Raw genomic sequence first — 27840 nt, 5'->3', positions numbered from 1 at the left:
TTTTAATCAGACAAAAATACTTTATTGCAGAAGAGAAGGCTAGATAAATGGGCCTGTTCCCAACATCGTTGAATATGTTTTAAAGCCCAAGTTTTGAAATGAAATGAATAAAAGCCTTAGACCTTAGTAAGCCCAGTCACAGTTTTAATTGGTTGGTGAAATCGAATTTTTTTTAGTCAAAGAGAGAAAAAAGAAGAAAATAAGAAGATGGGAATGACGTTGACTTTCCTTTACAAATTTCTTCTTCTTCTTCCTTGCCCGAGTTTTTCTGTTGATCTAAATTCTCGGAATCTGGGGATTTTCTTTTCCCGGTGTGTCTATCTCGCCGGGAAACTCTAATAAACCATCTTTTCTTACTTCTCTATACTATCCTACGATTGCTTTTCGATTTTTTTTTGTCGGAATTGTTGTTTGTGTAATATTCTCGAAAGCTCGGTCTCAACAATGGGAACTCCAGAATTTCCAGATCTGGGTAAACACTGCTCCGTCGATTATTGCAAACAGATCGATTTCTTGCCCTTCACATGCGATCGCTGCCTTCAGGTCTCCCTTTCTCCTTCTCCGTTTTCTTTCGATACCATTCCAATGCCATGATTTTTCTGTATAGAGAATCATCGTGGCTTCTTCTAAGTCTCTGGTCAATTATATGATTTATACATGAGTTCGTCTCTTTTTATGTTCAAATTCAGTAGTTGATTTGAATCTAGACTAATCGTCATTTCGAAAGAATTAGATGCTAAATGATTGAAAAGATTCATTTGTTTTATCTGAATCCGGAGAGGAAGCTTATATCAAATCTTTTGAACTTTTTTTTTGAAAATTTATTGAAGGTGTATTGTCTGGATCATCGTAGCTATATGAAACACGATTGTCCAAAAGGAAACAGAGGAGATGTCACTGTGGTTATTTGTCCATTATGTGCTAAAGGAGTTAGATTAAACCCTGACGAAGATCCCAACATCACCTGGGAGAAACATGTTAATACAGACTGTGATCCATCTAACTACGAAAAAGCTGTCAAGAAGAAGAAATGTCCTGTTCCTAGATGCAGAGAACTCTTGACATTCTCCAATACTATTAAATGTCGAGATTGTAGCATCGATCATTGTTTGAAACATCGGTTTGGACCTGATCATAGTTGTTCTGGACCCAAGAAGCCTGAATCGAGTTTCTCATTCATGGGTTTCTTGAGTACAAACACAAAAGAAGCTCCTGCATCATCATCATCTTCTTCGAGATGGTCTAGTCTTTTCGCTTCTGCGGAAGCAAGTATTAGTAGACTCGGTAACGATATAAGCCAGAAGTTACAGTTTGCGAGTGGCAATGATGGCAATTCAGAGAAAACGCAAGAGAGGAATGGAAAACAGAATTGTGGCAAAGTTACGGTTGATGTTTGTCCCAAATGTAGTAGAGGGTTTCGTGATCCGGTGGATCTATTGAAGCATATCGATAAGGATCATCGTGGCACTTCTAAAGCCTAGAAGAAAGGAAGTGGTTTTATATTTGTGTGATTTGTATCATTCTTTGTAACACAGCCAGGAAGAAAGAAATTTCCATATTCTTTTGAGCTCGGTTTTTGTTTTGTCGAATTGGTTTTCCTGGTCTAGGAGATAACTGAATTTGGAAAATCCCTCTCAAATCTTAATTAAGAAAATATAATTTCTTTTAAAATAAATAATTGATTGGATAATACTTCGAAGTATGTGTTGGGCTTCGGGCCGAAAATAACGGGACTTGGAAGGCACACAATCTGAGAATTTGCTATATAAGAGGGCGAGACAGGTAGGGTTTGGAGCACAGCTTTGCTTTTGAGTTCGGGAACCACTTTGCCCTGACCTGTCAGGTTCTCTCTCTTTAATAAATTTTGATTGTGTAGATTCTTCCTTTGGACTTGATATATTTTGCTCTTTCTCTCTGTTTAGCATATATTATCATCCGATTTAGGTATTGACTATAATATATGTTTATGTTTATTCTTTTCGTAAGAGCAGTTAATTACAGTTAGAAATCCAGTCATGGTGGTGGGTGCGGTAGCAAGATATGTGAAATCGATGTGGTCAACTCCCGAGGGTGTTACAGATCTAATCATGGCAATGGGATTACCATTCGTAGGTTTGATTATTTACGAACAGGAAAAGCAACTTGCTATCATCAGAGAGCACAAGAAGGTTTTAGGACGATTTTTGGGAGGAATGGTCATAGTTAGAGAGGAGTGATCGGTCCTAGATAATCCAAAAAAGGGTGTTTTTCTTTTACTAAAGGTTTTTATATTATTCTCCATAAATGTTTCCATGAAACAAGATAACTCTTTTGTATAAAGAGATTAATTGATTTTAATTTAAGAGATGATTTATGTCTACAAGATACTCAAAGATATCCTATGGATAGGATTTATCTGTTTCAAAATTTCTATGATTCACTGTTTGTTTTAATAAACTATTTGACAACCAAAAGTAGAACAATATTGGCTTCATCGGCCACAAAGTACCTAAACTCAAGACAGATATAGAAGTGTGTAAAATCCTTCAATTTATGGCTTCTCACCAAAAAGTAGCTTTGACCCCGGAATCAATGTCGTAAATTAAATACACATAATCTATTATCACTTTGCTGATTGATCTGGATTTAAGCAAGGGTTTTTGAAAGCATAAGTAACCATTGGTTAAATCCATAGAATCTGACAAGTGATAATAGTGATCTCGCAAGCTAACCTAATAATCAAAACCACTTCTTAGGCTGTTCTTGTTGCCAAAAAAAACAAAACGTCTATGCCCATATCGTGCTACCTTCAACGCAGAATTAGCAATTTCCTAAAAATTTGGGAAACATTGTACTATTATAGCTCCTTGCATGTTTTGACTGTAAAAAGACAAACCAAAACAAACATGTGCTGTGACAAAAAGAATTACCAAATTAAATAGAGATGATGATCACTGACCTTCGGAATCAACCTTGTGGAGAAGAAGCCCGAGAGAGTTTGTAGGTTAAATAAAAGTTACAGTGCATCGGACGATATTAATTACCCATGAAAATAAAGTTAGGGTTTAGAAGTTAGAGAAAAAGTGTCTCTCTGTATCTTTGACTTACGATGATATACAGTAGAGGGACTGCACTAACATTCGACACTTACGATGTCGACAAATAGAAACCAGTTGTTACTGATGCCTTCAAAAGTACATAGAATATGACAAGTGATAATAGTCGCTTCACTAATTAGCCTAATAATCAAATTATCAAAAGCATTCCTGAATAGTAATCCATATAACACATTCATCTTAATATAAAAACTAATATCTTCACATCCTTCTAAAATTAATTAATCTCTATTTTAGTATTTAGTTTCATTGAATATATCCGGATGTGATCTTTACAAATTACAATTATCAAATGGCATTGACCACGTGGGCTAAGTTTTGTTGATGCTGCGTTATGACCCGTTGGATCACACTGGATAATTTCTGTGAGCGAAGACTTGACTTTTCTCACCGTTGGATCTTACCTAGGATAGACACACGGTTGATAAATAGTTCTGCGTAGACTGTACCTCACTGGATAAGTTATACTCAGCTCCATTGTTCCTGCTTGCTTCTTCTTAGCAAAAAAAGAAAAAGAAAGACGTTAGTAGAGACATTCATAAGAGCTAAGCCTACGAAACAATCCTAAGTAATCGAACGGAGATGGCGGTTGGAATGGAGAACGCGACGGCGTCTGGTGAATGTGGCGAGATACTTAAGCCACGCACCGACAAGAGAGAGTATCGGAGGATTGTTCTGAAGAATTCGCTGGAGGTGTTGTTAATCAGCGACCCAGAGACTGACAAGGTAAAGCTCGATTGCTGTTTTAATTTTGCTGTTAAAGAAGAGCTGAAAATTTATATATGTTTTACCTGCTACTAGTGTGCTGCTTCAATGAACGTTAGCGTTGGATCGTTTACGGACCCAGAAGGATTGGAAGGGCTAGCTCATTTCCTTGGTACTTTATATTTATTATTCCCGTTTTAATTCTTCATTGCAGGATTCAATCACTGAGCTGAGGCTAAAGTCTAAACTGTCTCTATAAACAGTGTATTTATCAACTCTTTCCTGTGATTTGAAGTCGTGTGGATTTTGATGGCCATGGTGAATAACTTGTGATTTTTATTGTTTTTTCGGGGGTCAGAGCATATGCTGTTTTATGCAAGTGAAAAATACCCTGAGGAAGATAGTTACTCCAAGTACATCACAGAGGTAGTGTTTCTCTCTAACTCTGGAATATAATCGATGTCTTTTATCGGTTTCTTTTTCTCAGTTAAAGGTAACTTTAATAGGAATAAAATGGGATGTGCTTTTTGGAATTCTGTTTTTGTAGCATGGAGGGAGCACAAATGCTTATACTTCCAGTGAAGATACAAACTACCATTTCGATATCAACACTGATTCTTTTTATGAAGCTTTGGACAGGTTGACTTCCATTTGTTTTTTGTTTTTTTTTATCTCTTGCTTACTAATTTTTCTTTTGACAGTGTTGGATTTTTATGTTATTGCCTGACCAGGTTTGCACAGTTCTTTATCCAGCCACTGATGTCAACTGATGCCACCATGAGGGAGATCAAGGCGGTCGACTCTGGTTAGCTTTTGACTTTCTCGGTAGCTTTCCTGTTGAAATTTGCTTATATAACAAATTCCTAACAAGTTCTCCTATCCAGAGCATCAGAATAACTTGTTGTCTGACTCTTGGCGTATGGCCCAGGTATTTTTCCATTCTCTCAAGAACAAATATCTGTGTTAATTGTACTATATCTATCCATCTAGTTATTGGCACTGAAGCGTGCATTTCACGGGTTTCTTTTAAACAAGTCTGTTGATGTGTTTGTAGTATCTAACTTGGATTTTGTCTTCCTTTTTCGTGGACATAGTTACAGAAGCATCTAAGTAGAGAAGACCATCCATATCACAAATTTAGCACAGGTTTATCTTCGACCTATTTTTATCTGGTATTGACTGGCGTTCATGGAACATGATTTGGTGCTGTGATGTATAAGATAAGTCCGTCGTCCTTCCCAATTTTATATATCCTGCTAAGAGAGTGATATTTTTGCTTAGGGAATATGGATACTCTTCACGTACGACCCGAAGAAAATGGAGTGGATACAAGGAGTGAACTAATTAAATTTTATGACGAACACTATTCTGCCAACATCATGCATCTGGTTGTTTATGGCAAGGGTACGTTTCGGAGCTAACCCAAAAATCAGATTTTTTATTACTTTCAGAAAACAAAGTATTTTTTATTTCTATATAACATTTATACATCTCTTTGCTCTGGATGTCTTCAGAAAATCTTGATAAAACTCAAGGTCTAGTGGAAGCGTTGTTCCAGGGAATTCGAAACACCAACCAGGGTATTCCAAGATTTCCTGGTCAGCCGTGTACTCTAGACCATTTGCAGGTTTTTTCCTCTCCTTATTTTAGCTTTAGCATTTACAGGAAACGAAGAGAAATTGATGCTAGAATGTTTCTAAAGTGGTATCTTCTGTGGTGGTGGCTTTCATTGGTTTTAGGTTCTCGTGAAGGCTGTTCCTATAATGCAGGGTCACGAGCTTAGTGTTTCATGGCCTGTAACTCCTAGCATCTCTCATTATGAAGAGGCACCATGCAGGTATCTTGGTGATCTAATTGGTCATGAAGGCGAAGGAAGTCTGTTTCATGCCTTAAAAATCTTGGGTAGGTTTTCTTGCTTGATCTTTATTTTCCTTATTTTTCTTCACCCGCTGTTTATATACAAACAGTTTTAGGTTGTCTCGCAGATATTTAGAAAAATGCTTCAGAAACTACAGTTATTTGTTGCTTAAACTGTAGATAGTAGCTAGAAATTTTCTGCCCTTTCTTAGCCTGTCATATAGGCTCCACTAAAAAGCTTATGGTTAGACAGTAACATGGGAGGATTTTGTGGAGCTGGCTAGGGAAATTTCATTCTTGTCGAATAGGGTTTTATTGCTCAGATGCTTGTTTACTTAATTTTTTGATGCGGACGTGTGCATTAAGGCTATTAGCAGTTTGACATCTAGTAGTCTTGCTTAATTCTTCCTAATATTTGCACAGGTTGGGCAACAGGACTCTATGCTGGTGAAGCAGACTGGAGTATGGAATATTCTTTCTTCAATGTTTCAATTGATCTTACTGATGCTGGTCATGGTGGGTTTCTGTATTCTTCTATGTTTTGTTCTAATATTCTTATGTGCTTGATGTTTTAGTCAGTACCTGATATTTTCTGGATTTGGTTTGATTTCTTGAATGGTATACAGAGCATATGCAAGATATTTTAGGGTTGTTGTTCGAATACATTAAGGTTTTACAACAGTCTGGTGTTTCCCAGTGGATTTTTGATGAGGTATTGGTGTTACTAAGTTCCACCTTGCGTTGTTGTCTGCTTTTAATCTACCTAGTTTTCTTAATTATACATCTGTTATTGTTGTTGAAGCTCTCAGCTATATGTGAGGCAGAATTTCATTATCAAGCCAAAATAGATCCAATTTCTTATGCAGTGGATATTTCTTCAAACATGAAGGTAATAGTATTTTTCGGCTTATCATACTTTTCCTATCGTGTAAGCTTCTGCTTGATATATATGTGGCCATTACGATGAACAAAAAGTAGAATAAATGTGTACTTCTTACAATTTCATCAAGCATTACTAGTTCACCCATATGGAGTTTGATCTCTGTGGATGAAGATAGGAAACTCGGTTTCTTGGCTAGACATATTTCCTTTTTTTGAAAAACTCTTCTGTGTCCTTTTGCAATTATGCTTCAGATATATCCAACCAAGCATTGGCTGGTAGGATCATCACTGCCTTCGAAATTTAATCCAGCTATTGTGCAAAAGGTTCTCGATGAGCTTTCTCCCAATAATGTTCGGTAAGTCTCTGTTCCTGGAATGCATGCCTTGCTGCCTACTATATTCTAAATGTCTTGTAAACTACATAGGTTTTCACCAAGCTAACTTTGCATTGGCCATATGATCTCTATTTTATGCAAAATTTCCATTGGTATTTTGGCGGTTTACTTTAAGCAGCCCTCAGTCCCCAATGTGTTATGTTCATACAATTTACATGTAGTTCAAGCATTGAATCCTGACTGCTTACGGCCTAGTAAGCTTTTCTTGTTGCAGAATCTAATGCCATTATATTTGTAGAATCTTTTGGGAGTCAAATAAATTTGAAGGGCAAACTGACAAGGTTGAGCCATGGTATAACACTGCTTATTCACTTGAGAAGATAACCAAATTCACCATTCAGGTTGGCTTTTAATGTATTAATTTCTTAAAGATCCGTTATACTTGCATGTTTATTTTCCTCTGCATGAATTTATATTCTGTTTGATTCAATATTTTTCCGTTTCTCTGGAGGAAAATTTTAATTTGTGTTTAACAATTACAGGAGTGGATGCAGTCAGCCCCTGATGTAAACCTGCTTCTACCAACACCTAATGTCTTCATTCCTACGGATTTTTCATTAAAGGATTTAAAGGATAAGGTTCAGTTCCATCACTCTAGTTACAATTTACAACTGTCTTTCAAATTCTAATGTTTGAAGCAGTAAGCTTATGTCACGTAATTAAGTTCTGGAACAGGATATCTTTCCTGTTTTGCTGAGAAAGACATCATACTCAAGATTGTGGTATAAGCCTGACACAAAGTTCTTCAAACCAAAGGCATACGTTAAGATGGATTTTAACTGCCCCCTTGCAGTCAGCTCTCCCGACGCTGCGGTTCTTTCAGATATTTTTGTTTGGTTGCTAGTGGACTATTTGAATGAATATGGTAAGGTTTGTTAGCTAGACGTCTTTCAGTCATTTCTCTATCAACTACGGCTTTTTCTTGATATCATTCAAGAAAATTGTATGCTAAGTATGTGGAACTAAGGCTCTGAAAGCAAAGGTCGATTTTCAAGTAAAATTTAGGGGAAATTTTCAAAGTTGTCTCATACGATATGCTTTCATGTGGTAGTTCTGCTGGGAATTCCTTCTAGCTCTCTTCAATTCACATAACGTTTTTTACTATATCAGTATCATTTCGATTATCAAGATGACGAGTCTGCTGCTTTATATTGGATCTCTTATTTTTCTTTATACTGTAGCTCTCATCAATCTTGACTATGTTTCAGCTTATTATGCTCAGGCTGCTGGTCTTGACTATGGATTAAGTCTTTCGGACAATGGCTTTGAGGTGGGTTTGTATAAGGATGCTGAGATTTCCTTGTGTATTTTTCTCAATGAGTTTCATGTTTGACTTACAGTTTCTCATTTCCAGCTCTCTCTTGCTGGCTTTAATCACAAATTGAGGATCTTGCTGGAAGCTGTCATTCAAAAGATAGCAAAATTCGAAGTTAAACCTGACAGGTTTTCCGTTATCAAGGTAACCTTGTTAATAGACATCGCCCCTCTTTTAAAATTACCACGACGCTTCTTTATAAGGTCTGTACGTGGTAAGATATTGCCAACTTCCTCCCTACATCCAACAAGCCCTGTGAACTGATGTACCTACTCCATTTTTTCTGCTCCCCTGTCCTGTAATAGGAAACAGTCACAAAGGCATACCAAAATAACAAATTCCAACAACCACATGAACAAGCAACGAATTACTGCTCACTAGTATTACAAGATCAGATTTGGCCTTGGACAGAGGAACTAGATGCTCTTTCTCATTTGGAAGCTGAAGACTTGGCTAATTTCGTTCCGATGCTATTATCAAGGACATTTGTTGAGTGCTATATAGCAGGTATATCAACATTATCCCTACTGTATGATTGTATCTGGTCTCTTATCTTTTTCCTTTTCTTATAGCCCTTGTGGTGTCTCATTCCAGGGAATGTTGAGAAGGACGAAGCTGAGTCAATGGTCAAGCATATTGAAGATGTTCTTTTTACCGACTCAAAACCTATTTGTCGTCCGTTATTTCCATCCCAGTTCCTGACAAATAGGGTTACAGAGCTCGGAACAGGAATGAAACACTTTTACTATCAGGAAGGTTCAAACTCCAGTGATGAAAATTCTGCCCTAGTGCATTATATTCAGGTATAGTTGTGACAAGATGAGTAGGATAGACTTCGAACTAAAGTCTTATAAAGCTTTTCTTGTAGATCTTGTTACTTGGACTCTTTGCGAGTTCTTCTTCTTATTGACCTTCATGTTCTTGGTAATGAAAATTGGTTTACCATGAACAGGTTCATAAAGATGAGTTTTCCATGAATAGTAAACTTCAGCTTTTCGAACTAATTGCAAAACAAGACACGTTTCACCAGCTTAGAACGATTGAGCAACTTGGCTACATCACCTCACTTTCTCTGAGGTACATAGGAGTTTCTCGTGTGTTTGAATATTTACTGAGTTATGTTTGATGCATAACCACTTTTCTTCAACACAGCAACGATTCTGGCGTCTATGGTGTACAATTCATTATCCAGTCTTCAGTTAAGGTACCGACTTGTATTGCCTCTCTACCACTCAAGACTTTGCATAATCAATGCAGATCTCTTTAATTGGTTTTGAGTTTATCGTTAATAGGGTCCAGGACATATTGATTCGAGAGTTGAGTCACTACTAAAGGACCTGGAGAGTAAATTTTACAATATGAGCGATGAAGAATTCAAGGTTAGAGACACAAGCTAGATGATATTTGATTTGCTTGAGATAAACATTGATGTACTATCGGACATGACTTTTCTCCTCAGAGCAATGTAACAAATTTGATAGATATGAAGCTTGAAAAGGACAAGAACTTGGATGAGGAATCCTGGTTTTACTGGGCAGAGATTCAAACCGGGACACTCAAATTCAACCGCATAGATGCAGAGGTAATAGACAAAACTCTTCCTTTTTCCAACTTCTTTCTAGTAATCTCCTATTTAAGAACCTCAATGTTGGGGTTTAGGTGGCTGCACTGAGACTGCTAAAGAAGGACGAATGGATAGATTTCTTTGACGAATACATAAAGGTTGACGCACCAAATAAGAAATCGTTGAGCATATGCGTTTACGGAAACCAACATTTGAAGGAAATGCGAAATGACAAAGACAAGATTCCATCAACATCCATAGAAATCGAAGACATTGTCTGTTTCAGAAAGTCTCAACCTCTTTACGGGTCGTTGAAACTATGAGGAGGTCCCAACTCTATTCCGGTAAACAGGGAATACAAACACACAAATGCCAAAGCGAATCAACAGACTTTTGTCATATTTAAATAGCTAAACTTGGCATCATATATTCAAAAAAAATTTGGATGATAATCTATGTCATAGTTATTCAATATACTTAACTTTCATATATTCTACTTTTTAGGTCCCTATTTCATAAACTTACACAACAATTCAACGGTCGAGTTGGCAACTTGGCTTTGTTGACCAAAAGTGTATCAAGAATTGGGAAAATATACACCGTTGATCATAGTCAGACTCTAACCACACTGGATAGTGACACTAGATTAGAGAGAAAAGGAAAGAACGTTGTTGGACCATAATTGATAAATACATTAATACTAGCTAAGAGACCCAAGACCCAGCCTAGCGAAGACCCAAGTAATCGCCGTTGAATCATTATTACTTGGGAAAACATACGCCGTTGATATTAGTCAGACGTAGATAATTTCTTCTCGTCTCCAAAGTTGTCTCACCTAAAATGTTATTGTTCTGCTGGGAGTTCCTTATAGCTCTCTTCAAATTGGATAACTGTTACAAAATTTCAGTACTCACTTTGATTATCGAGATGACGAGTCTGCTGCTTTATAATGTATCTCTTATGCGTTTCTTGTAAGACAAGTTAAAATATGTTATTCTGAAGAACGAAATAAAACTAGAGTAAGGTGATAAGCCTTCGTAGTTTGTTATTATATCAGAAAACTGTTTATCAACTGTACTTCTATGTTTCAGCTTATTATGCTCAGGTTGCTGGTCTTCACTATAGATTAAGTCTTTCGGACAATGGTTTTGAGGTGTGTTTTGTACAAGGATGCTGACGTTTCCTTGTGTAATTTTCTCAATGAGTTTCATGTTTGACTAACAGTTTCTCATTTCCAGCTCTCTCTTGTTGGCTTTAGTCAAAAATTGAGGATAGAGAAACTAGATGCTCTTTCTTTTTTGAAAGCTGAAGACTTGGCGAATTTCGTCCCAATGTTGTTGTCGAGGACATTTGTTGAGTGCTATATTGCAGGTGTCAACATTATTCCTGTTGTAGATATATACACAAACACAACATTCATATACCAAAACGACATTTTATACTTGAATCTGTATTAGAAAACAGAGTTTTATCGTTTAAGCTCTGTTGATTGTAGCTTTTGTCTGACAAAGATATTGATAAAGACTTTTTACCTACTTCAATTGTCAAATTGTGGAATTGTTGAACCTAACAGATCTTTTTGGCTCAGTTGTTGAATTGTGAAATCTATTACAATTTTGTTTAATCATAGCAAATCAGTTCTTGAGTATTATTTGTTTAACCGTTGTGACAGAGTGAAGATGCTGTTAGCTCCAGAATCTTTGGGTGTGGTTCAACGAATGATAGGTTTGTGCTCTAATTGTTGATATGTTCTTAAGAATCCCACTCTTATAATAAAAGATCCTATCCACATCAAAGTATCGATCATATGGATATAAATCATCTCCTAGATTTTTTAAAAGAGTTTAATGGAACACATTTATGGAGAATAATATAAAAACCTAGTAAAAGAAAAACATCCCTTTAGAGCACCCACATTGGTCATTTTTTTGTGGGTGTCTTTAAATATAAAACTAGTAAAAAAATATAAAACAAATGAAGAGTATCTTTAATTTTTGATTTGTGTTTCTAGGAAGACATTTGAGACACCAAAAAGAAGAGATGTCTTTGATTTTATTATTAATCTATACTAAAGACACATATCAAAAGCTATGCTATGAGGATGCTCTTAGAATAATCTAGGTCCGATTACTCCTCTCTCAGTATAATCATTCCTCCCAAAAATTGTCCTAAAACCTTGTTGTGCTCTCTGATAATAAATAGCAAGTTGCTATTTAAGATCATCCGCATTGCATAACTAACAAAAATGTCCTCCCATATTAATTCAATTATTAAAATGTGCAGGGTGATTTTAAATGAGAGACCCCTTTCCCAAAATGTCTCAATTGAAACAAATTTAGACATTTTGAAAAGGATGTCTCTCATTTAAAAACATCCAAACATTTGAATAATTATATTTTGGAGGGAAGACATCTACCCTAAAATATCCAATGTGGATGGTGTAAAGCCACCTCCATTGCACAAGTAATATGAGTGTTTATAGATATTAAATGAATAAAATAAAAAGGTCTGTGTCTTTAAATTGAAGACATCCTCTTATATCTATGTAATGTAGATGCTCTAACACCCGCACGAGTTGACCACAACGATTTCACATATCTTGCTACCGCAACCACCATGACTGAATCTCTAATTGTAATTAACTGCTCTTACGAAAAAAATAAACATATATAATCAATTCCTAAATCGGATGATAATATGCTAAACACACAGAGATCAAAGAATATCAGTTCCAAAGGAAGAATCTTCATAAGAAAATCATAATATTGATCTCTTTATAGTCAATCCCTAAATCGGATGTTAAATATGCTAGACAGAAAGAGAGAGATAAAGAAACGAACAATTGCAATAAAATCACTAATCACCAACACAATTTTTCTCTACTCTTACGTGTTATTAGGCTACTGCTTCAGAACAATTTATTGGGCCAATACTTTAAGTAAGGAAAATAAAGTAAAGAAACCCAAAAAGGTCATTTTCATTCATTTTTTCTATCACACAATTTAGAATACATGCACAGGAGACTTGGAGTTATTGAATCACAGATTCACAGTACTTATATTCAATAGTATCAGCATGTATAAGTAAACTGTGGAAAAACTAAACTGGAGTTTTCATAGATATATACACACAATCATATACCAAAATATGAACTTTTATTCATCTGGTTTGTTAGAAAATAGAGCTTTTAAGATATTTAATTATAAATAAATCGTGGAACCAAATTTACACAATTTTTTAAATCCATCCAGAAAGACCATATATTAAAATTTTAAATATGGAAGTTTAATAAACAATATAGAGATTACACATATTTAACGAGGAATCGATACAAACAAATATATTAGATCACTTCATGAAAACAAATACAAGATAGACTAGAGTTTCTATATAAGTTTTACTAAGAGATCAACACAACACAACCTTAACACCTATGATATAAAATCACATAGAGAAAAAAAAGAGAGAGTCAAATTACCACTTTATTAAGACTTTTCAAGGAAAACATTATGACAAATTTGCAATTTGTAATTAATAAAAAGAATAATCAAATCATAACTGAAATGAGATTCTTAGAATTAAGGATTCTACAATTATTATGTGATGAAAACTTATGGCATAAATTGAAGTCTAAATCTGTATGATTTTATTTTGTCAAAAAAAAAAAGTATAAACCAACGTTGGCATTGACCACGTGGGTCAACAAGTCTTGGACATATGCGAGCGAAGACCCAGCGGAGACTTCAGCTATCGCCGTTGGATCTGTATCAGTATCACTTGGGGAAATATAGACCGTTGATAATGAGTCAGACGTAGACTTATATAACACACCAGTAATTTCTTGTCAGCTCCCCTCCCTCTCCCTTAGTCCCTTTCTGAAGTTTAGAAAAAGAAAAAGAAAGACGTTATTTGGATTATATAGCAAAAGATTCAGCTAAAGTAATCCAACAGCGATGGCGATTGAGAACGCCGCGGCGGCGTCTGGTGAATGTGGCGTGATACTAAAGGCACGTACGGACAAGAGAGAGTATAGGAGGATTGTACTCAAAAATTCGCTCGAGGTGTTGTTAATCAGCGACCCAGAGACCCAGAGACCTTGTTCTAGTTTTACTGATGATAAAAATCATGACGATTCCTTCTTTGCCTTTTTTGCTTTTTAGTGTGCTGCTTCAATGAACGTTAGCGTTGGGTCGTTCTCGGACCCGGACGGATTGGAAGGCCTAGCTCATTTCTTTTTTTCTATAAATGTAGATCAGTTTAGTGCTTCTCTTCTCTTTGGTGGTTGTGTTTTTATACTGGTACTAGGTTCTTGTGAAGGCTGTTCCTATAAAGCAGGGTCATAATCTTACTGTTTCGTGGCCTGTGACTCCTAGCATCCATCATTATGAAGAAGCCCATGCACGTACGTTGGTCATCTAATTGGTCATGAAGGCAAAGGAAGTTTGTTTCTTGCGTTGAAAATCTTGGGTACGTTTTCTTTGGTGCCAAACTAATAAATGTTTTGGCAGAGTTTACCTAGTAGTTTTACATCTAATAGTTAGCTGAATTATTGCTAATACTTGCACAGGTTGGGCAACGGGACTGTATGCTGGCGAACCAGACTGGACTGTAGAGTATTCTTTCTTCAATGTTTCGATTAATCTTACTGATGCTTGCCATGGTGGGTTTCTATATTCTTTCTTGTTTGTTTTAATATTCTTATGTTGAATGAGTGGTCTTGGTGTGCTTGATGTTTAGTCAGTGCAATGTTATTTTCTGGATTTTGGTTTGATTTGTTTCTTGCTTGTTATACAGAGCATATGAAAGATATTTTAGGGTTGTTGTTCAGACAAATTAAGCTTTTACAACAGTCTGGTGTTTCCCAGTGGATTTTTGACGAGGTATTTGTAATATTAGGTTTTACTGTTGCGCTTATAATCTTGCGTTAGTATTCCTATTGATTCAGTGTATTTAAAGAGCTTGATACATCTTTTATTTTTGTTGAAGCTCTCAGCTATTTTTGAGGCAGAGTTTCATTATCAAGCCAAAATAGACCCAATTTCCTATGCAGTGAATATTTCATCAAACATGACGGTAATACTTTCTTTCAGCTGTTCAATCGACTTCTCATATTTTTCTATCATCTAAGCTTCTTATTTCAATTTAAGGTTCGGTAGGTATCTGTTCCTGGAATGCATCCCTTCTCAAAAGCAATCCATGACCAAATGTATCTAAATTTCTGATTAAGTCATAGGTGTTCACCAAGCGTAATGTTTATTCTATGGGCCATGTGATCTCTATTTAATCATAATTCCCATAGTAGTTCAAGCATTGAAATCCTGACCTGCTTAGGGGATTATGGCAAAGTAGGATTGTCCTGTTGCAGAATCTAATGCCATTATATATGTAGAATCTTTTGGGAATCAAATACGAAGGGCAAACTGACAAGGTTGAGCCATGGTATAACACTGCTGAGAAGATAATCAAATTCACCATTCAGGTTGGCTTTTGATGTATTAATTTCCTCAAGTTCTGATTATACTTGCATGTTTATTTTCCTCTGCTATTTTCTGTTTGATTCAAGATGGATTTTAACTGCCCCCTTGCAGTCAGCTCTCCCGCCACTGTAGTTCTTTCAAACAGTTCTGTTTGGTTGCTGGTGGACTATTTGAATGAATATGGTAAGAAAGAACAATTTAAAGCAATTGATACAATAAAAACTAGAGTAAGGTGTTTAGCCTTCCTAGTTTCTTACTATATCATGAAAATTGTTCCATCAATCTGTACTTGTATGTTTCAGCTTATTATGCTCAGGCTGCTCGTCTTCACTATGGATTAAGTCTTTCGGACAATGGTTTTGAGGTGTGTTTGAACAAGGATGCTGACGTTTCCTTGTGTAATTTTCTCAATGAGTTTCATGTTTGACTAACAGTTTCTCATTTCCAGCTCTCTCTTACTGGCTTTAATCACAAATTGAGGATCTTGCTTGAAGCTGTCATTCAAAAGATGGCAAACTTCCAAGTTAAACCTGACAGGTTTTCCGTTGTCAAGGTATACTTGTTAATAGACTTCGTCTTTCTTTCTAAAATAGCACGACTCTTCATTTTACGGTTTGTACATGGGTAGATATTGACTTTCTCACTACATGCAATAAGCCTTGATAACAGATTTATTGAATCCATATGTTTCTGCTTCCCTATCCTGTAATAGGAAACGGTTATAAAGGCATTCCAAAATTACAAATTCCAGACGGCACACTCAAATTCAACCGCATAGATGCAGAGGTAATAGACAAACTGCAAATAATATCTATATTTTCCTAGCTATCTATCTCTGAAGAACCTCTTACTAGTTACTTCCATGATGCAAATTTCGTTAGTCTATCTTTTTGGATAGTTGAAGCCAATAACAGAGCTTATTTGGGTATGTCTTGTGGTTAGGTGACTGTACTGAGAGAGCTAAAGAAGGAAGAATTGATCAATTTCTTTGACGAATACACAAAAGTTGGCGCACCAAAGAGGAAATCGCTGAGTGTATGCGTTTACGGAAACCAACATTTAAAGGAAATGTCATCTGACAAAGACAAAGTCGTATCAACATCCATAGAGATCGAAGACATTGTTGGTTTCAGAAACTCTCAACCTCTTTATGCATCGTTGAAAGGATGTAGCCAGCTGAAACTGTGATGAGGTCCCAACACTTTTAAAGTATATACACAAACAAACATTCATTCATATACCAAACGACATTTTATACTAGAATCTGTATTAGAAAACAGAGTTTTATCGTGTAAACTTTGATGATTGTAGCTATTGTCGAACAAACTAAATAATAAAGACTTTTTACCTACTTTAATTGTTAAACTGTGGAATTGTCGAACCTACCAGATCTTTTTGGATCAGTTGTTGAATTGTGAAATCTTTAATAATTTTGTTTAATATGAGTTCTTGAGTATTATTTGTTTAACCATTGTGACAGCGAAGATGCTGATAGCTCCAGAAAGTTTGGGTGTGGTTCAACGAATGATATCTTTGATCTAATTGTTGATATGTTCTTAAGAATCCCACTATTATAATAATAGATTGCAGATTTGCAGATAATTTAAAAGATTATACAGCTCATAATCAAGTTGCAGCCGTAGGCAAGGAATTTAATATGGCCCCAAAGGGTAAAAGTCTTCGACAATAAATTTAGGGTTTAAACCAAAGATGCGGCAACCTAAATCCGAACGAAGTCAAACAAAAATAATGAATCAAATTAATTTCTCATCAACATCCAATAATCCCCAGAAATTTTTGGAATCCAGAGATGATTAAATAGTATCACAAATCCTCTCAAGAACATACAATTTTCTCAATAATAATTGAAAACACAACCAAACGCTCATGAAATCTCTCTCCAACACCAACCAAAAAAATTATAATAATTTTTTGTGTTCGTCAAATAAATTAAATCAAACAACAGAGAATAACAAGAGATCTCTAGCGTCATCATACACTTGAGAAGATTTGATACCGCAACCACCAGTAGTTCCGGTTCCGGTTCCTAAACCACCAACCAAACCGGTCGAATTTTGACCTGACCCAAGAACCCCACCACCTCCGATTAAATCTTTGACTCCGCCGTGATGGTGATGGTTGTCGGATGGAGGATGGTAATAAAGACGAGCCGTCTGAGGACAGTGTGAATGAAACCTCGCAGCGATTCTCACGCCGACGTCCAACATCTCCGTGTATTTCCCCATTTCCTTGAAGAATCTATTGTATCTAAATTCTTCTTTTCTATATGTTTTTTTTCTGCTCTTTCTCGTGGATAGAGAGAGAGGAGACGGAGACGATGAGGAAAGGTTCTGCAAGTCGCGTTCAATTTATAGGAGGCAGGAAAAAGCTAACGAGTCTCCGCTTTCTTCTTTTTGAGGGTTTTGTTTTTAATTTTATTGCTTTTCTTACATTGTTCCTTTGGCTCCCTTGTTTTTAATTATTTCATATTTGCCCCTTAATTCTTTCCTTTTTTTGATTCTCTATCTCTTTGTAATCTTAGCATTCCATATATCTTATATACCCTAATTCAGTCTTTATATCTAGCACTAATGACTATTATCTTATATTGTAGGTCATGGAAATAAAACCAAATTACTAGATAAGAAGACTTAATTAGGGTATTAAATTGCAATATATCAAAGAGGTTTTGGACTAAATTGTTATTCGTAAAAATATTGGGTCGAAATTACGGTAAACAGAAAAACTTATTCTGAGCTGTAAATTAACGTTTTTTTGAGTACAAGGAAGGAACCACTTTAGCGTTTCTTGTCAGTTTCCTTTTCCTTTTGTTTTTGTTACTTAACAAATTAATTTCACGTTTCTTTTTTCTTATTTGTGATAGGAAATTAATGAATCCGCGTGAGAGTGGGTCGTCACTATACCAACCAAACAGTCGCCGCGTATTTTTGACTGCGGCAATACCGTGAAGGTCGCTTGAAAAGTAAGCGTTTACTTTAAGCATATTTCTCGATGGATGGATGGACATTTTTCATCCACTTTTCTGGACTGATATTGCGCTCTAATTGACCTTTGGACTTAACGCTCCAAAAGAACTTAATTTTTGATCACTTTTTTCTTACATCTCATATTTCAAACTTAATTAACATAGCGTGACACGTACCATTATGAACTTACAAATGTCACAACAAATTACAATTGTCACTTGATTTATGTAATTCAGCTTGCTTTTAAATTTTAGTTCACTTTTTAAATCTAAATTTTTAGACTAATATACTTTTACTATATAAGGATATACATCATAACCTAAGACCAATTTTCACATTTGATATGCTTAAATAGTTAAATATATGATATATCTTAAAACCTTTGATTAAAAAACTTTTTCACAGAGTGTTTGTTGAACTATATAGTAGAATAACTAAAGTAAACTTATTCCGTAATTAGTGATTTAAATTTATAACCTTTAAAATTTAGAGTTTTTATAAGATAAAAATAACACATGTCATAAGCAATTCATCATGCACCGAAAATTCGTGGAAGATAATCCAATGAATTTTGATTATTTTGCTCTATTTCTTTCAATATAATGATTAATCCGAAATTAGTAATTAATTATATTTTCTCTATCCCATTAGGAAGATTTCAAAATATATTTTGCAAAATCACATTTCTTAGATTAGTAAAGTAGTTATTCATCAACCAATAGTGTTTAACAGCTCACAAGGAATCAACCAATAGGCCGAGGTTCACACATGCAAACTAACATCGGTTTCTATATTTTATATAGTTATACTTCAGTTATACTTCAGTTATTTATCTGTATGTAACAGAGCCACTTCTTACAAAGCGAACGTTTATAGACCATATACTATATCTTAGCTATATATATAAACTTCCGCATTCCCGTTATAGTTTACGTTTTCCTATAGCCCATATCAGGATCAAACCAAACTGTATATAACTAGATAGTGGGAAAGGGGATATAAGTGTTACCTGCCTCCAGCATTAATGTCTTAATCTTTCATGCAATCTACAGAAAAATAAGGAGGCAAAAAGATCAATTTAAATGTACTTATTGCTAGAATATATATCACAATGAAGGATGTGCAATTTTAAGTTTCATACCTTGTAAATAAAGGGATCAAGTCTTCCTCCTGTGCCAAACCTCTTCACTTCCTCCATCTTCAACAACCTGCATCAGGATTTGATCAGTACTAGAAGTCTCTAACTATCTTCCATTAAACCCAACATGCATAAGAGGCTTGAAGATGTATTGCATGCTTAACTAAGAAATGAAACCTAAATCATGGATAAAATTGTAACAAATGTGTGTATGTGTTGTTGCTGTTGTATGAATGAGAAGAAGAGTATACATTCTGAGAGCTTTGCTGGTATCGGGACTGTCGCCAAGAATCTGACGGATGTGAACTTCTGAAGAAGATTCAGAGGAAAGAAACTCCAAGATGTCTTTGGCTCTACGGCGAATAGAACTTGACCTGCTACTTTCTTTCATCGTCTTCCCTCCTCCTCTAAGTTTCTCATTGCTTTTCTGATTCCTGACTTTGATTCTGCTTTCTACGCTAGAAACCTCGCTTGAACCAGTTGACAAACATGACTCATCTTTGGAATCAACAGAGCATGTTGAGAGAACATCACACACAGGATTCATCTTCAAATGTGTTGGCTTAAAGTTGAAGGATCCCCAAATGACCTGAGAACGGCGTTTTCTCGCTGTCTGCATAATTCAGTCAATGAACATCAATTTTCACACTCTCTACTCAAAGTTTTGTTCTCTGAAATATATGTTTCTTACTAAAATCAGAGCATAACAAAGCAAACGAGTCGACATGAAATTCGAAAATCTCAAATTCCAGAAACGATCCGTTTCTGGTAAACTAATCACTAAATCCAGAATCGTAAAAAGAAAATTGGGACATCTAAGAGCTAGCGATTATCATTCAGGTTGAAGAACGAAACAGTAACTTCAAAAATCAAGCTCAAACGGAATAAATCAACAAAGAGAAGTTACTAATCAATCAAGTTTCTCATAATTTGGAATTTCTTAAGCTCAAATTCAGATCTAGATAACAACCAAAAGAAAACTCTGAAACAGAGACGTGAAGAAGAAGAGTTTCGCACCTTGAAATTCATGAGACGAAACGGATCTCCAGTATAATTGATTTTGAATTCGCGATCCTCACTCATCCCAAACGAACCATCGCTGGACAAAGCCGAGCCACAAGATCTCGATCCGCTAGATCCCAACATCAAGCTCAAGTTCGAACTTCCTTCGTGACACCACTTCCTCACATAGCTCGATTCCTCTACAGATTCCGACCTAATAATCACCCAATACGATAATCATAATCAAACAAGGAAGATAACACAGATCTAAAACCGCGAGCCTCAAAATTAACACAGAAATTGAAACGAGATTGGGTTCTGCGAACCTTTTAGGTGAGAAGAACACTGGTCCATAGGAAAGGAGAAGAAGAGACGAAGCAACGGTTCTCTCAATCACAGAAGGATACGTCGCCATTACTGAGTTCTTCTTCCGAATGAAGTTTTTCTCTGAGCTTCTGCGAATGGCGCGATGATCTGATTTTGTTTTGTTTTTGAATTTCACTTTCTGTCTCTCACTAGAATTCATTCGTACTCTGTTATATTGCAGCGCCTAGAGAGGAATTAAAATTGATGAGCCCATATATTAGGCCCATGAAAGGCCTTATGGCCCATTTAATCCTCTATCTCCTTCTTCGTCTTTCCTCGCCTCGTCTACGCATTACTGTTACTGATACAGTTTAACAGAAATCTCCACGAACCTCGATTTCATAAGCAAATAAAGATATTTTCGGAGAAATATCTTAATGTCATGTCCTCTTGCCTTCACCTTCTCTCTCCCGTCTATTTTCCCCTTTCCTTCTCAACTGCTTCCATTTTCCCGCCATAAACATCCTTATCTTCTTCGCGCCACACCAACCTCTGCAACCGAAGATGTTGCCTCCGCCGTTTCTGGCGCACCTTCAATATTTATCTCTCAATCACGCTCTCCGGAGTGGTGGATTGACTTGCTCCGGTCCAAAGTTCGATCTAATTTGCTCCGTGAAGCTGTTTTGACTTACGTTGACATGATTGTTTTGGGTATAAAACCCGATAATTATGCGTTCCCTGCTTTGCTAAAGGCTGTAGCAGATCTTCAGGACATGGAACTGGGGAAACAGATTCATGCCCATGTGTATAAATTTGGGTACGGTGTGGATTCCGTGACTGTGGCTAATACCCTTGTGAATTTGTATAGAAAGTGTGGAGATTTCGGAGCTGTCTATAAGGTGTTCGATAGAATATCTGAGAGAAACCAAGTCTCTTGGAATTCTTTAATTTCTTCTTTGTGTAGTTTTGAGAAGTGGGAAATGGCGTTAGAGGCATTTCGGTGTATGTTGGATGAAAATGTGGAACCTAGTTCGTTTACCTTGGTGAGTGTGGTTACTGCTTGTTCGAATTTGCCTATGCCTGAGGGATTAATGATGGGTAAGCAGGTTCACGCCTATGGTTTGAGAAAGGGTGAATTGAATTCGTTTATAATCAACACATTGGTGGCTATGTATGGTAAACTGGGAAAATTAGCATCTTCTAAAGTCTTACTTGGTTCTTTTGGAGGCCGTGACTTGGTCACATGGAACACTGTGTTGAGCTCGTTATGTCAGAACGAGCAGTTGCTTGAAGCATTGGAATATTTGCGTGAAATGGTGCTTGAAGGTGTTGAACCAGATGAGTTCACTATTTCAAGTGTTCTTCCTGCTTGTTCACACTTGGAGATGCTTCGCACAGGGAAAGAATTGCATGCTTATGCTTTGAAAAATGGCTCTTTGGATGAGAATTCCTTTGTTGGTAGTGCTTTGGTTGACATGTATTGCAATTGCAAGCAAGTGTTGAGTGGTCGTCGAGTATTTGATGGAATGTTTGATAGAAAGATTGGTCTGTGGAATGCTATGATCGCTGGGTATTCCCAGAATGAGCATGACAAGGAAGCGTTGTTGCTTTTCATTGGAATGGAAGAAAGTGCTGGGCTTCTGGCTAACTCTACCACAATGGCAGGTGTTGTTCCTGCTTGTGTCCGTTCTGGTGCGTTCTCTAGAAAGGAAGCTATCCATGGATTTGTTGTGAAGAGAGGTTTAGATAGAGACAGGTTTGTGCAGAATACACTGATGGATATGTATTCTAGGCTGGGAAAGATCGATATCGCCATGCGGATATTCGGTAAAATGGAAGATAGAGATTTAGTTACGTGGAACACGATGATTACGGGTTATGTATTCTCAGAACACCATGAGGACGCACTTCTCCTGCTACACAAGATGCAAAACCTTGAAAGAAAAGTGAGCAAGGGGGCTAGCCGAGTTAGTCTTAAACCTAATTCCATCACTCTGATGACAATCCTTCCCAGTTGTGCTGCACTATCAGCATTAGCAAAAGGAAAAGAAATTCATGCTTATGCCATCAAGAACAATTTGGCAACTGATGTGGCTGTCGGAAGCGCTTTAGTTGACATGTACGCAAAATGCGGGTGCCTACAGATGTCGAGAAAAGTGTTTGATCAGATTCCACAAAAAAATGTTATTACTTGGAATGTGATTATAATGGCTTACGGGATGCATGGAAACGGTCAAGAAGCCATAGATCTGCTAAGAATGATGATGGTTCAGGGAGTAAAACCAAACGAGGTTACATTCATCTCAGTATTTGCAGCTTGTAGCCACTCAGGCATGGTGGATGAAGGATTAAGGATATTCTATGTTATGAAACCCGACTACGGGGTTGAACCAAGCTCAGATCATTATGCTTGTGTTGTAGATTTGCTTGGAAGGGCTGGTAGAATTAAAGAAGCATATCAACTCATGAATATGATGCCTCGTGATTTCAACAAAGCTGGAGCATGGAGTAGCCTCCTTGGTGCCAGTCGGATTCACAATAACCTAGAAATTGGAGAAATTGCTGCTCAAAATCTCATTCAACTGGAACCAAATGTAGCTAGTCACTATGTGTTACTTGCCAATATTTATTCATCAGCAGGCCTCTGGGATAAAGCAACAGAGGTAAGAAGAAATATGAAAGAGCAAGGCGTGAGAAAAGAACCTGGATGTAGCTGGATTGAGCATGGCGATGAAGTACATAAATTTGTAGCCGGTGACTCATCTCACCCGCAAAGCGAAAAGCTCAGTGGATATCTCGAGACATTGTGGGAGAGAATGAGAAAAGAAGGATATGTACCTGACACATCTTGTGTACTCCACAATGTAGAGGAAGATGAAAAAGAGATTCTGCTTTGTGGACACAGTGAGAAGCTAGCAATTGCGTTTGGGATACTTAACACATCACCCGGTACAATTATTAGGGTGGCTAAAAACCTCAGGGTTTGTAATGATTGTCATCTTGCAACCAAGTTTATCTCAAAGATTGTTGATAGAGAAATCATCTTGAGAGATGTTAGGAGGTTTCATCGTTTCAAGAATGGAACTTGCTCCTGTGGAGACTATTGGTGAAAGATAAGCTCCATAAAACTCTCTTTTTTCTTCATTGTATATCTTGTAAGTGTTGATTCTTGTATAAGTTATACAGTATAACACACAGTTGAACACACTGATCTTAACAAAATTATTAGTATTAAATGTACTTATTGGTCTCTGTAGTCATTAAGAAAATAAATTAGATAATTTAATAAACTAATCAGCCTTTAGTTAATATGTACCTTTTCCATCATGTGATGGTTTCTCTGGTCCTACAGATCTGCTCTTTAGTTGTTGTCTCTTTGTACATAGAAGGATAGATGAGTGATGTGGGCATTGTTGTAGTGTTTCAGTAATCAAAACGTAAAGAACAAACAAAGGAAAAAAAAAAAATTACTAAGAAATTCCCAAAAGAGGAAGACATTGACCTCGCAGCTCAACGAACGACTTCGCTTTCGCAGTTTGCATTGAATTGAAGCATAAGCAACCTCCAAATTCCGACAACAACCGATTTCCTGCAGAGAGAGTCTCTCTTTGTTTGCCCTGGATAGGAAACCTACACTACTCTTTGTGATTTGATTTTGTTATCTGAATTCAGAGTCTTGCTTCTGGGTTTTGGTCTGGGTTTTGGAGGTTTAGTGCTTGAATCTGATGTTGGTTCAAGATCGTGTGGCTCCTAAGCCACCAAAATCTCGGATCAGAGAACTTCCTAGTCGGGACCGATTCGCTGAACCCAAAATCCTAGATTTCTCTTCATGGGTTTCCGACAATGTCTACAGAATCGTAATCATCTTCCTCTTCATCGTCACCGTCGCTGCTTTCTTCTTCCTCTACAACACCACCGACACTGCTTCTCTCCTCTGTTTCCAATCCCAATCAACTCAATCTCTTCAATCTCTCACTCGCCCTCAAATCAACTGGAACTCGATCCAAATCGTCTCCGACAAAACCTCACCTTACGCTAGTTTCCGTACAGAGAAATGGATCGTTGTGTCGGTGACAAAGCACCCAACAGAGGAGCTCAAAGGTTTGGTCAAGATTAAAGGATGGCAAGTTCTAGCGATCGGAAACTCTTTAACACCTAAAGATTGGAATCTCAAAGGTGCGATTTTTCTATCTCTAGATGCTCAAGCTGAGCTTAATTACCGGATTTTGGATCATTTGCCTTATGATTCCTTCGTACGCAAAAGTGTCGGTTACTTGTTTGCGATCCAGCATGGTGCAAAGAAGATCTTTGATGCAGATGATCGTGGTGAAGTGATTGATGGAGATCTTGGGAAACATTTTGATGTAGAGTTAGTTGGAGAAGACGCTAGGCAAGAACCAATCTTACAGTATAGTCACGAAAACCCGAATCGAACTGTGGTGAATCCGTATATCCATTTCGGGCAACGATCGGTTTGGCCTAGAGGTTTGCCATTAGAGAATGTAGGTGAGATCAATCATGAAGAGTATTACACTGAGGTTTTTGGTGGTAAACAGTTTATTCAGCAAGGGATTTCCAACGGTTTGCCGGATGTTGATTCCGTGTATTATTCCACTAGGAAGACGACTTTCGAACCGTTTGATATCAGATTCGATGAGCATTCTCCTAAAGTGGCGTTGCCTCAAGGTATGATGGTGCCTGTGAATTCGTTTAACACATTGTACCATTCCTCTGCGTTTTGGGGGTTAATGCTTCCTGTTTCGGTTAGTTCCATGGCTTCAGATGTGATTAGAGGTTACTGGGGACAAAGGCTTTTATGGGAGCTTGGTGGTTATGTTGCTGTTTATCCACCAACTGTTCACCGGTATGATAGAGTCGAAGCTTACCCTTTCTCTGATGAGAAAGATCTCCATATCAATGTCGGTCGTTTGATCAAATTCTTGCTTGCTTGGAGATCAAATAAGCATAGGTTCTTCGAGACGATTCTTGATTTGAGCTTTGTTATGGCTGAACAAGGGTTTTGGACTGAGCTAGATGTGAAATTCACAGCTGCTTGGCTCCAGGATTTGCTTATGGTCGGATACCAGCAGCCTCGGTTAATGTCACTTGAGTTGGACCGCCCACGAGCAACCATTGGTCATGGAGATAGAAAAGAGTTTGTTCCTAGGAAATTGCCTTCGGTTCATCTTGGGGTCGAGGAGATAGGCACAGTGAGTTCTGAAATTGGGAACTTGATTAAGTGGAGGAAGAATTTTGGGAATGTAGTGCTTATAATGTTCTGTAACGGACCTGTGGAACGTACTGCTCTTGAATGGAGGTTACTTTATGGGCGGATATTCAAAACCGTGGTCATTTTGTCCTCTCGGAAAAACTCAGACCTTTACGTCCAAGAAGCTAAACTCGATCACATATACAAGTAATCAAGGAAACTTGCATAGAATCTCAGTTTCAACCTATTCTTCCACCAATGTGAGCTTTCTAACTGTAGCTCTGTTATATCCATTTCAGGCGGCTACCGAAGATATTTGATCGGTACAGCAGCGCTGACGGATTTGTGTTTGTTGAAGATGATACAGTTCTTAATTACTGGAATTTACTTCAAGCTGACAAAACCAAGCTCTGGACTACAGACAAGGTACTCATTCAGTAGCTAGTTGTTCAGCATAAATATAATAGTACCAATTGGATTTTAAAAAATGTTTGGTTTGAGGAGTTATGGTTGGATTCGGTTTTATGACAAAGAGTCCCTTTTTTAGGTAACGGAGTCATGGACAACGGTGAGACCAGCCGGGAACTCGGATTGGTATTCGGTTCAGGCGGAATTAGTCAAGAAAATTGTCAGTACAATGCCGGTTCATTTCCAAGTCAATTACAAGGAAGCCACAAAGAATAGCGATGGCACAAGCTTAACGATGTGCAGCTCGGAAGTTTTCTATGTCCCTAAACGCTTCGTCTCAGACTTTACAGATCTTGTTAATCTCGTTGGTGATATGGATTTGCATTACAAAGTTGCTGTGCCTATGTTCTTCCTATCGATGGATTCGCCTCAGAATTTTGACCCGGTTCTAGGCTCAATGGTATATAAGTCAGAACCAGCTTCGCTAAACTCTTCTTTGAGTTTGTATTCAGCGGAAGCACCTGCAGTTCATCCTTGGAGCATCTCGAACGAACAAGATTTCATTAAATTGGTGAGGGAGATGGCGGAAGGTGATCCGCTATTGATGGAATTGGTATAATGATGAGTCAAAACAAGAGTAAGTAGCTGCAGCGATGAAAGGATGTTTAGAAACAGATTTACCATTTGTGTTATACAAAAAAATGCTTCATTGATTTTTTGGTTCTCTTGATGTAATTTCTCCATGTAATTCGTGATGTTTATAACTTTCTCAGTTAAAATGTTTTGAAGAAGAAAGGTCACTTGCAATCGTGAATAATAATCACTTTGAACTAGACGGTGTTATTGTGACGCTTATACTATGCGCATTGCTCTGACGGCAAAACATTGTTTCATCCAACACACAACAAATGGTCAACGAAGTGAATAAAGGTTTTTTTTTTTGGAATACATTTTATCCAAGTTAAATTAATCCGTTTTACTTGAAATAAAAAAAAATCCGTTTGAGGTTGAGAAAAGAAATTAAATATTCCTATCCCACTTGGAGTACTGAGTCGAGTAACCTTATCTTCTATGACCCAAAAATAAATAAAAAATCACGTCGTTGTCATCTGCTTCGAACCGGCAACATATATTCAAAGTATATGGATTATTTTGACTGCATGAGTAATGAAAGCGACCAATTTCTAATTTTTTCTTTTGAGTTGTCATTGTATTGCCTTCATGATGAGTTGGCTTTGCTTCTTAATATATACTACTACTTTTCTTATAACGCATCATTTATTTTCCAAAAAATAAACGATAGTGGTATTTCGTAAAATATTGATGAAACAACTCTGAGGTTAGCAAAAGTATATAATATTGGTTGAGGTTAATTGGTCGGCACCGGCGTAGATATGGTGACCGCCATCATTCTGCACGTACGTAATATTCTACTTCTTTTCATATGTCTAAAAGGAATATATAGACACACACTAGAAATATAACGATAAATACCAAATA

At 37.0% G+C, this 27840-nt stretch overlaps 8 protein-coding genes and 1 long non-coding RNA gene across 16 annotated transcripts; 7 read left to right on the top strand and 2 right to left on the bottom strand.

Annotated features, from left to right (window-relative positions):
- Nucleotides 1–159: 159 nt before the first annotated feature.
- AT3G57480 (zinc finger (C2H2 type, AN1-like) family protein) lies at nt 160–2294 on the top strand. Of its 2 annotated transcripts, NM_001339875.1 has the most exons (3): nt 193–543; nt 831–1843; nt 1992–2294. In NM_001339875.1, exons 1-2 carry the CDS (start codon nt 445–447, stop codon nt 1479–1481), a joined length of 750 nt encoding a protein of 249 aa, NP_001319783.1. In that variant the 5' UTR covers nt 193–444; the 3' UTR covers nt 1482–1843; nt 1992–2294. The 2 variants fall into 2 exon arrangements, with proteins under 2 accessions (NP_191307.1, NP_001319783.1); NM_115608.5 differs by lacking the exon at nt 1992–2294 and having other exon boundaries at nt 160–543; nt 831–1760.
- Nucleotides 2295–3546: 1252 nt separating this feature from the next.
- On the top strand, nt 3547–10415 carry AT3G57470 (Insulinase (Peptidase family M16) family protein). 6 transcript variants are annotated; one of them, NM_001339871.1, is made up of 26 exons: nt 3547–3821; nt 3897–3972; nt 4159–4226; nt 4348–4439; nt 4532–4605; nt 4685–4728; nt 4895–4946; nt 5082–5204; nt 5315–5427; nt 5540–5702; nt 6081–6173; nt 6284–6369; nt 6460–6546; nt 6792–6895; nt 7173–7275; nt 7417–7512; nt 7610–7799; nt 8143–8204; nt 8289–8393; nt 8555–8756; nt 8844–9052; nt 9202–9326; nt 9402–9453; nt 9542–9628; nt 9709–9831; nt 9909–10415. In NM_001339871.1, exons 1-26 carry the CDS (start codon nt 3678–3680, stop codon nt 10134–10136), a joined length of 2901 nt encoding a protein of 966 aa, NP_001319782.1. In that variant the 5' UTR covers nt 3547–3677; the 3' UTR covers nt 10137–10415. The 6 variants fall into 6 exon arrangements, with proteins under 6 accessions (NP_001319782.1, NP_001326452.1, NP_001326451.1 ...); NM_001339872.1 differs by having other exon boundaries at nt 3897–4064; NM_001339873.1 differs by having other exon boundaries at nt 3897–4064; nt 9731–9831; nt 9909–10414.
- A 117-nt stretch (nt 10416–10532) lies between these two features.
- On the top strand, nt 10533–11370 carry AT3G57465 (zinc-metallopeptidase, peroxisomal protein). The gene is made up of 3 exons (NM_001339870.1): nt 10533–10784; nt 10905–10966; nt 11052–11370. Exons 1-3 carry the CDS (start codon nt 10763–10765, stop codon nt 11268–11270), a joined length of 303 nt encoding a protein of 100 aa, NP_001327018.1. The 5' UTR covers nt 10533–10762; the 3' UTR covers nt 11271–11370.
- Nucleotides 11371–11813: 443 nt separating this feature from the next.
- AT3G08935 lies at nt 11814–12140 on the top strand. The gene has a single exon (NR_141496.1). It is a non-coding gene; the product is annotated as an other RNA (long non-coding RNA).
- A 1596-nt stretch (nt 12141–13736) lies between these two features.
- On the top strand, nt 13737–16578 carry AT3G57460 (catalytic/ metal ion binding / metalloendopeptidase/ zinc ion binding protein). Its single transcript, NM_001339869.1, has 9 exons — nt 13737–14280; nt 14381–14473; nt 14608–14693; nt 14800–14886; nt 15203–15292; nt 15377–15473; nt 15593–15654; nt 15739–15843; nt 16233–16578. Exons 3-9 carry the CDS (start codon nt 14613–14615, stop codon nt 16476–16478), a joined length of 768 nt encoding a protein of 255 aa, NP_001319781.1. The 5' UTR covers nt 13737–14280; nt 14381–14473; nt 14608–14612; the 3' UTR covers nt 16479–16578.
- Nucleotides 16579–16800: 222 nt separating this feature from the next.
- On the bottom strand, nt 16801–18518 carry AT3G57450 (uncharacterized protein). Its single transcript, NM_001339868.1, has one exon. It carries the CDS (start codon nt 17534–17536, stop codon nt 17246–17248), a length of 291 nt encoding a protein of 96 aa, NP_001319780.1. The 5' UTR covers nt 17537–18518; the 3' UTR covers nt 16801–17245.
- A 370-nt stretch (nt 18519–18888) lies between these two features.
- Nucleotides 18889–20918, bottom strand: AT3G57440 (uncharacterized protein). 2 transcript variants are annotated; one of them, NM_115604.4, is made up of 5 exons: nt 20744–20918; nt 20433–20631; nt 19667–20028; nt 19419–19485; nt 18889–19323 (listed from the first exon to the last, which is right to left on the bottom strand). In NM_115604.4, exons 1-5 carry the CDS (start codon nt 20830–20832, stop codon nt 19315–19317), a joined length of 726 nt encoding a protein of 241 aa, NP_191303.2. In that variant the 5' UTR covers nt 20833–20918; the 3' UTR covers nt 18889–19314. The 2 variants fall into 2 exon arrangements, with proteins under 2 accessions (NP_191303.2, NP_001326812.1); NM_001339867.1 differs by having other exon boundaries at nt 18889–19485.
- A 157-nt stretch (nt 20919–21075) lies between these two features.
- On the top strand, nt 21076–24007 carry OTP84 (Tetratricopeptide repeat (TPR)-like superfamily protein). Its single transcript, NM_115603.4, has one exon. The coding sequence runs from the start codon at nt 21161–21163 to the stop codon at nt 23831–23833; it is 2673 nt and encodes an 890-aa protein (NP_191302.2). The 5' UTR covers nt 21076–21160; the 3' UTR covers nt 23834–24007.
- Nucleotides 24008–24081: 74 nt separating this feature from the next.
- AT3G57420 (transmembrane protein, putative (DUF288)) lies at nt 24082–27210 on the top strand. The gene is made up of 3 exons (NM_115602.4): nt 24082–26139; nt 26232–26358; nt 26480–27210. The coding sequence occupies exons 1-3, from the start codon at nt 24449–24451 to the stop codon at nt 26957–26959; spliced, it is 2298 nt and encodes a 765-aa protein (NP_191301.1). The 5' UTR covers nt 24082–24448; the 3' UTR covers nt 26960–27210.
- The last annotated feature ends 630 nt before the right edge of the window (nt 27211–27840 follow it).

Source organism: Arabidopsis thaliana, chromosome 3, assembly GCF_000001735.4.
Source record: "Arabidopsis thaliana chromosome 3, partial sequence".
Taxonomy (NCBI): Eukaryota; Viridiplantae; Streptophyta; class Magnoliopsida; order Brassicales; family Brassicaceae; genus Arabidopsis; species Arabidopsis thaliana.
The sequence above is the reverse complement of the archived record's forward strand: the minus strand, read 5'-3'. Positions and strand labels throughout refer to the sequence as shown.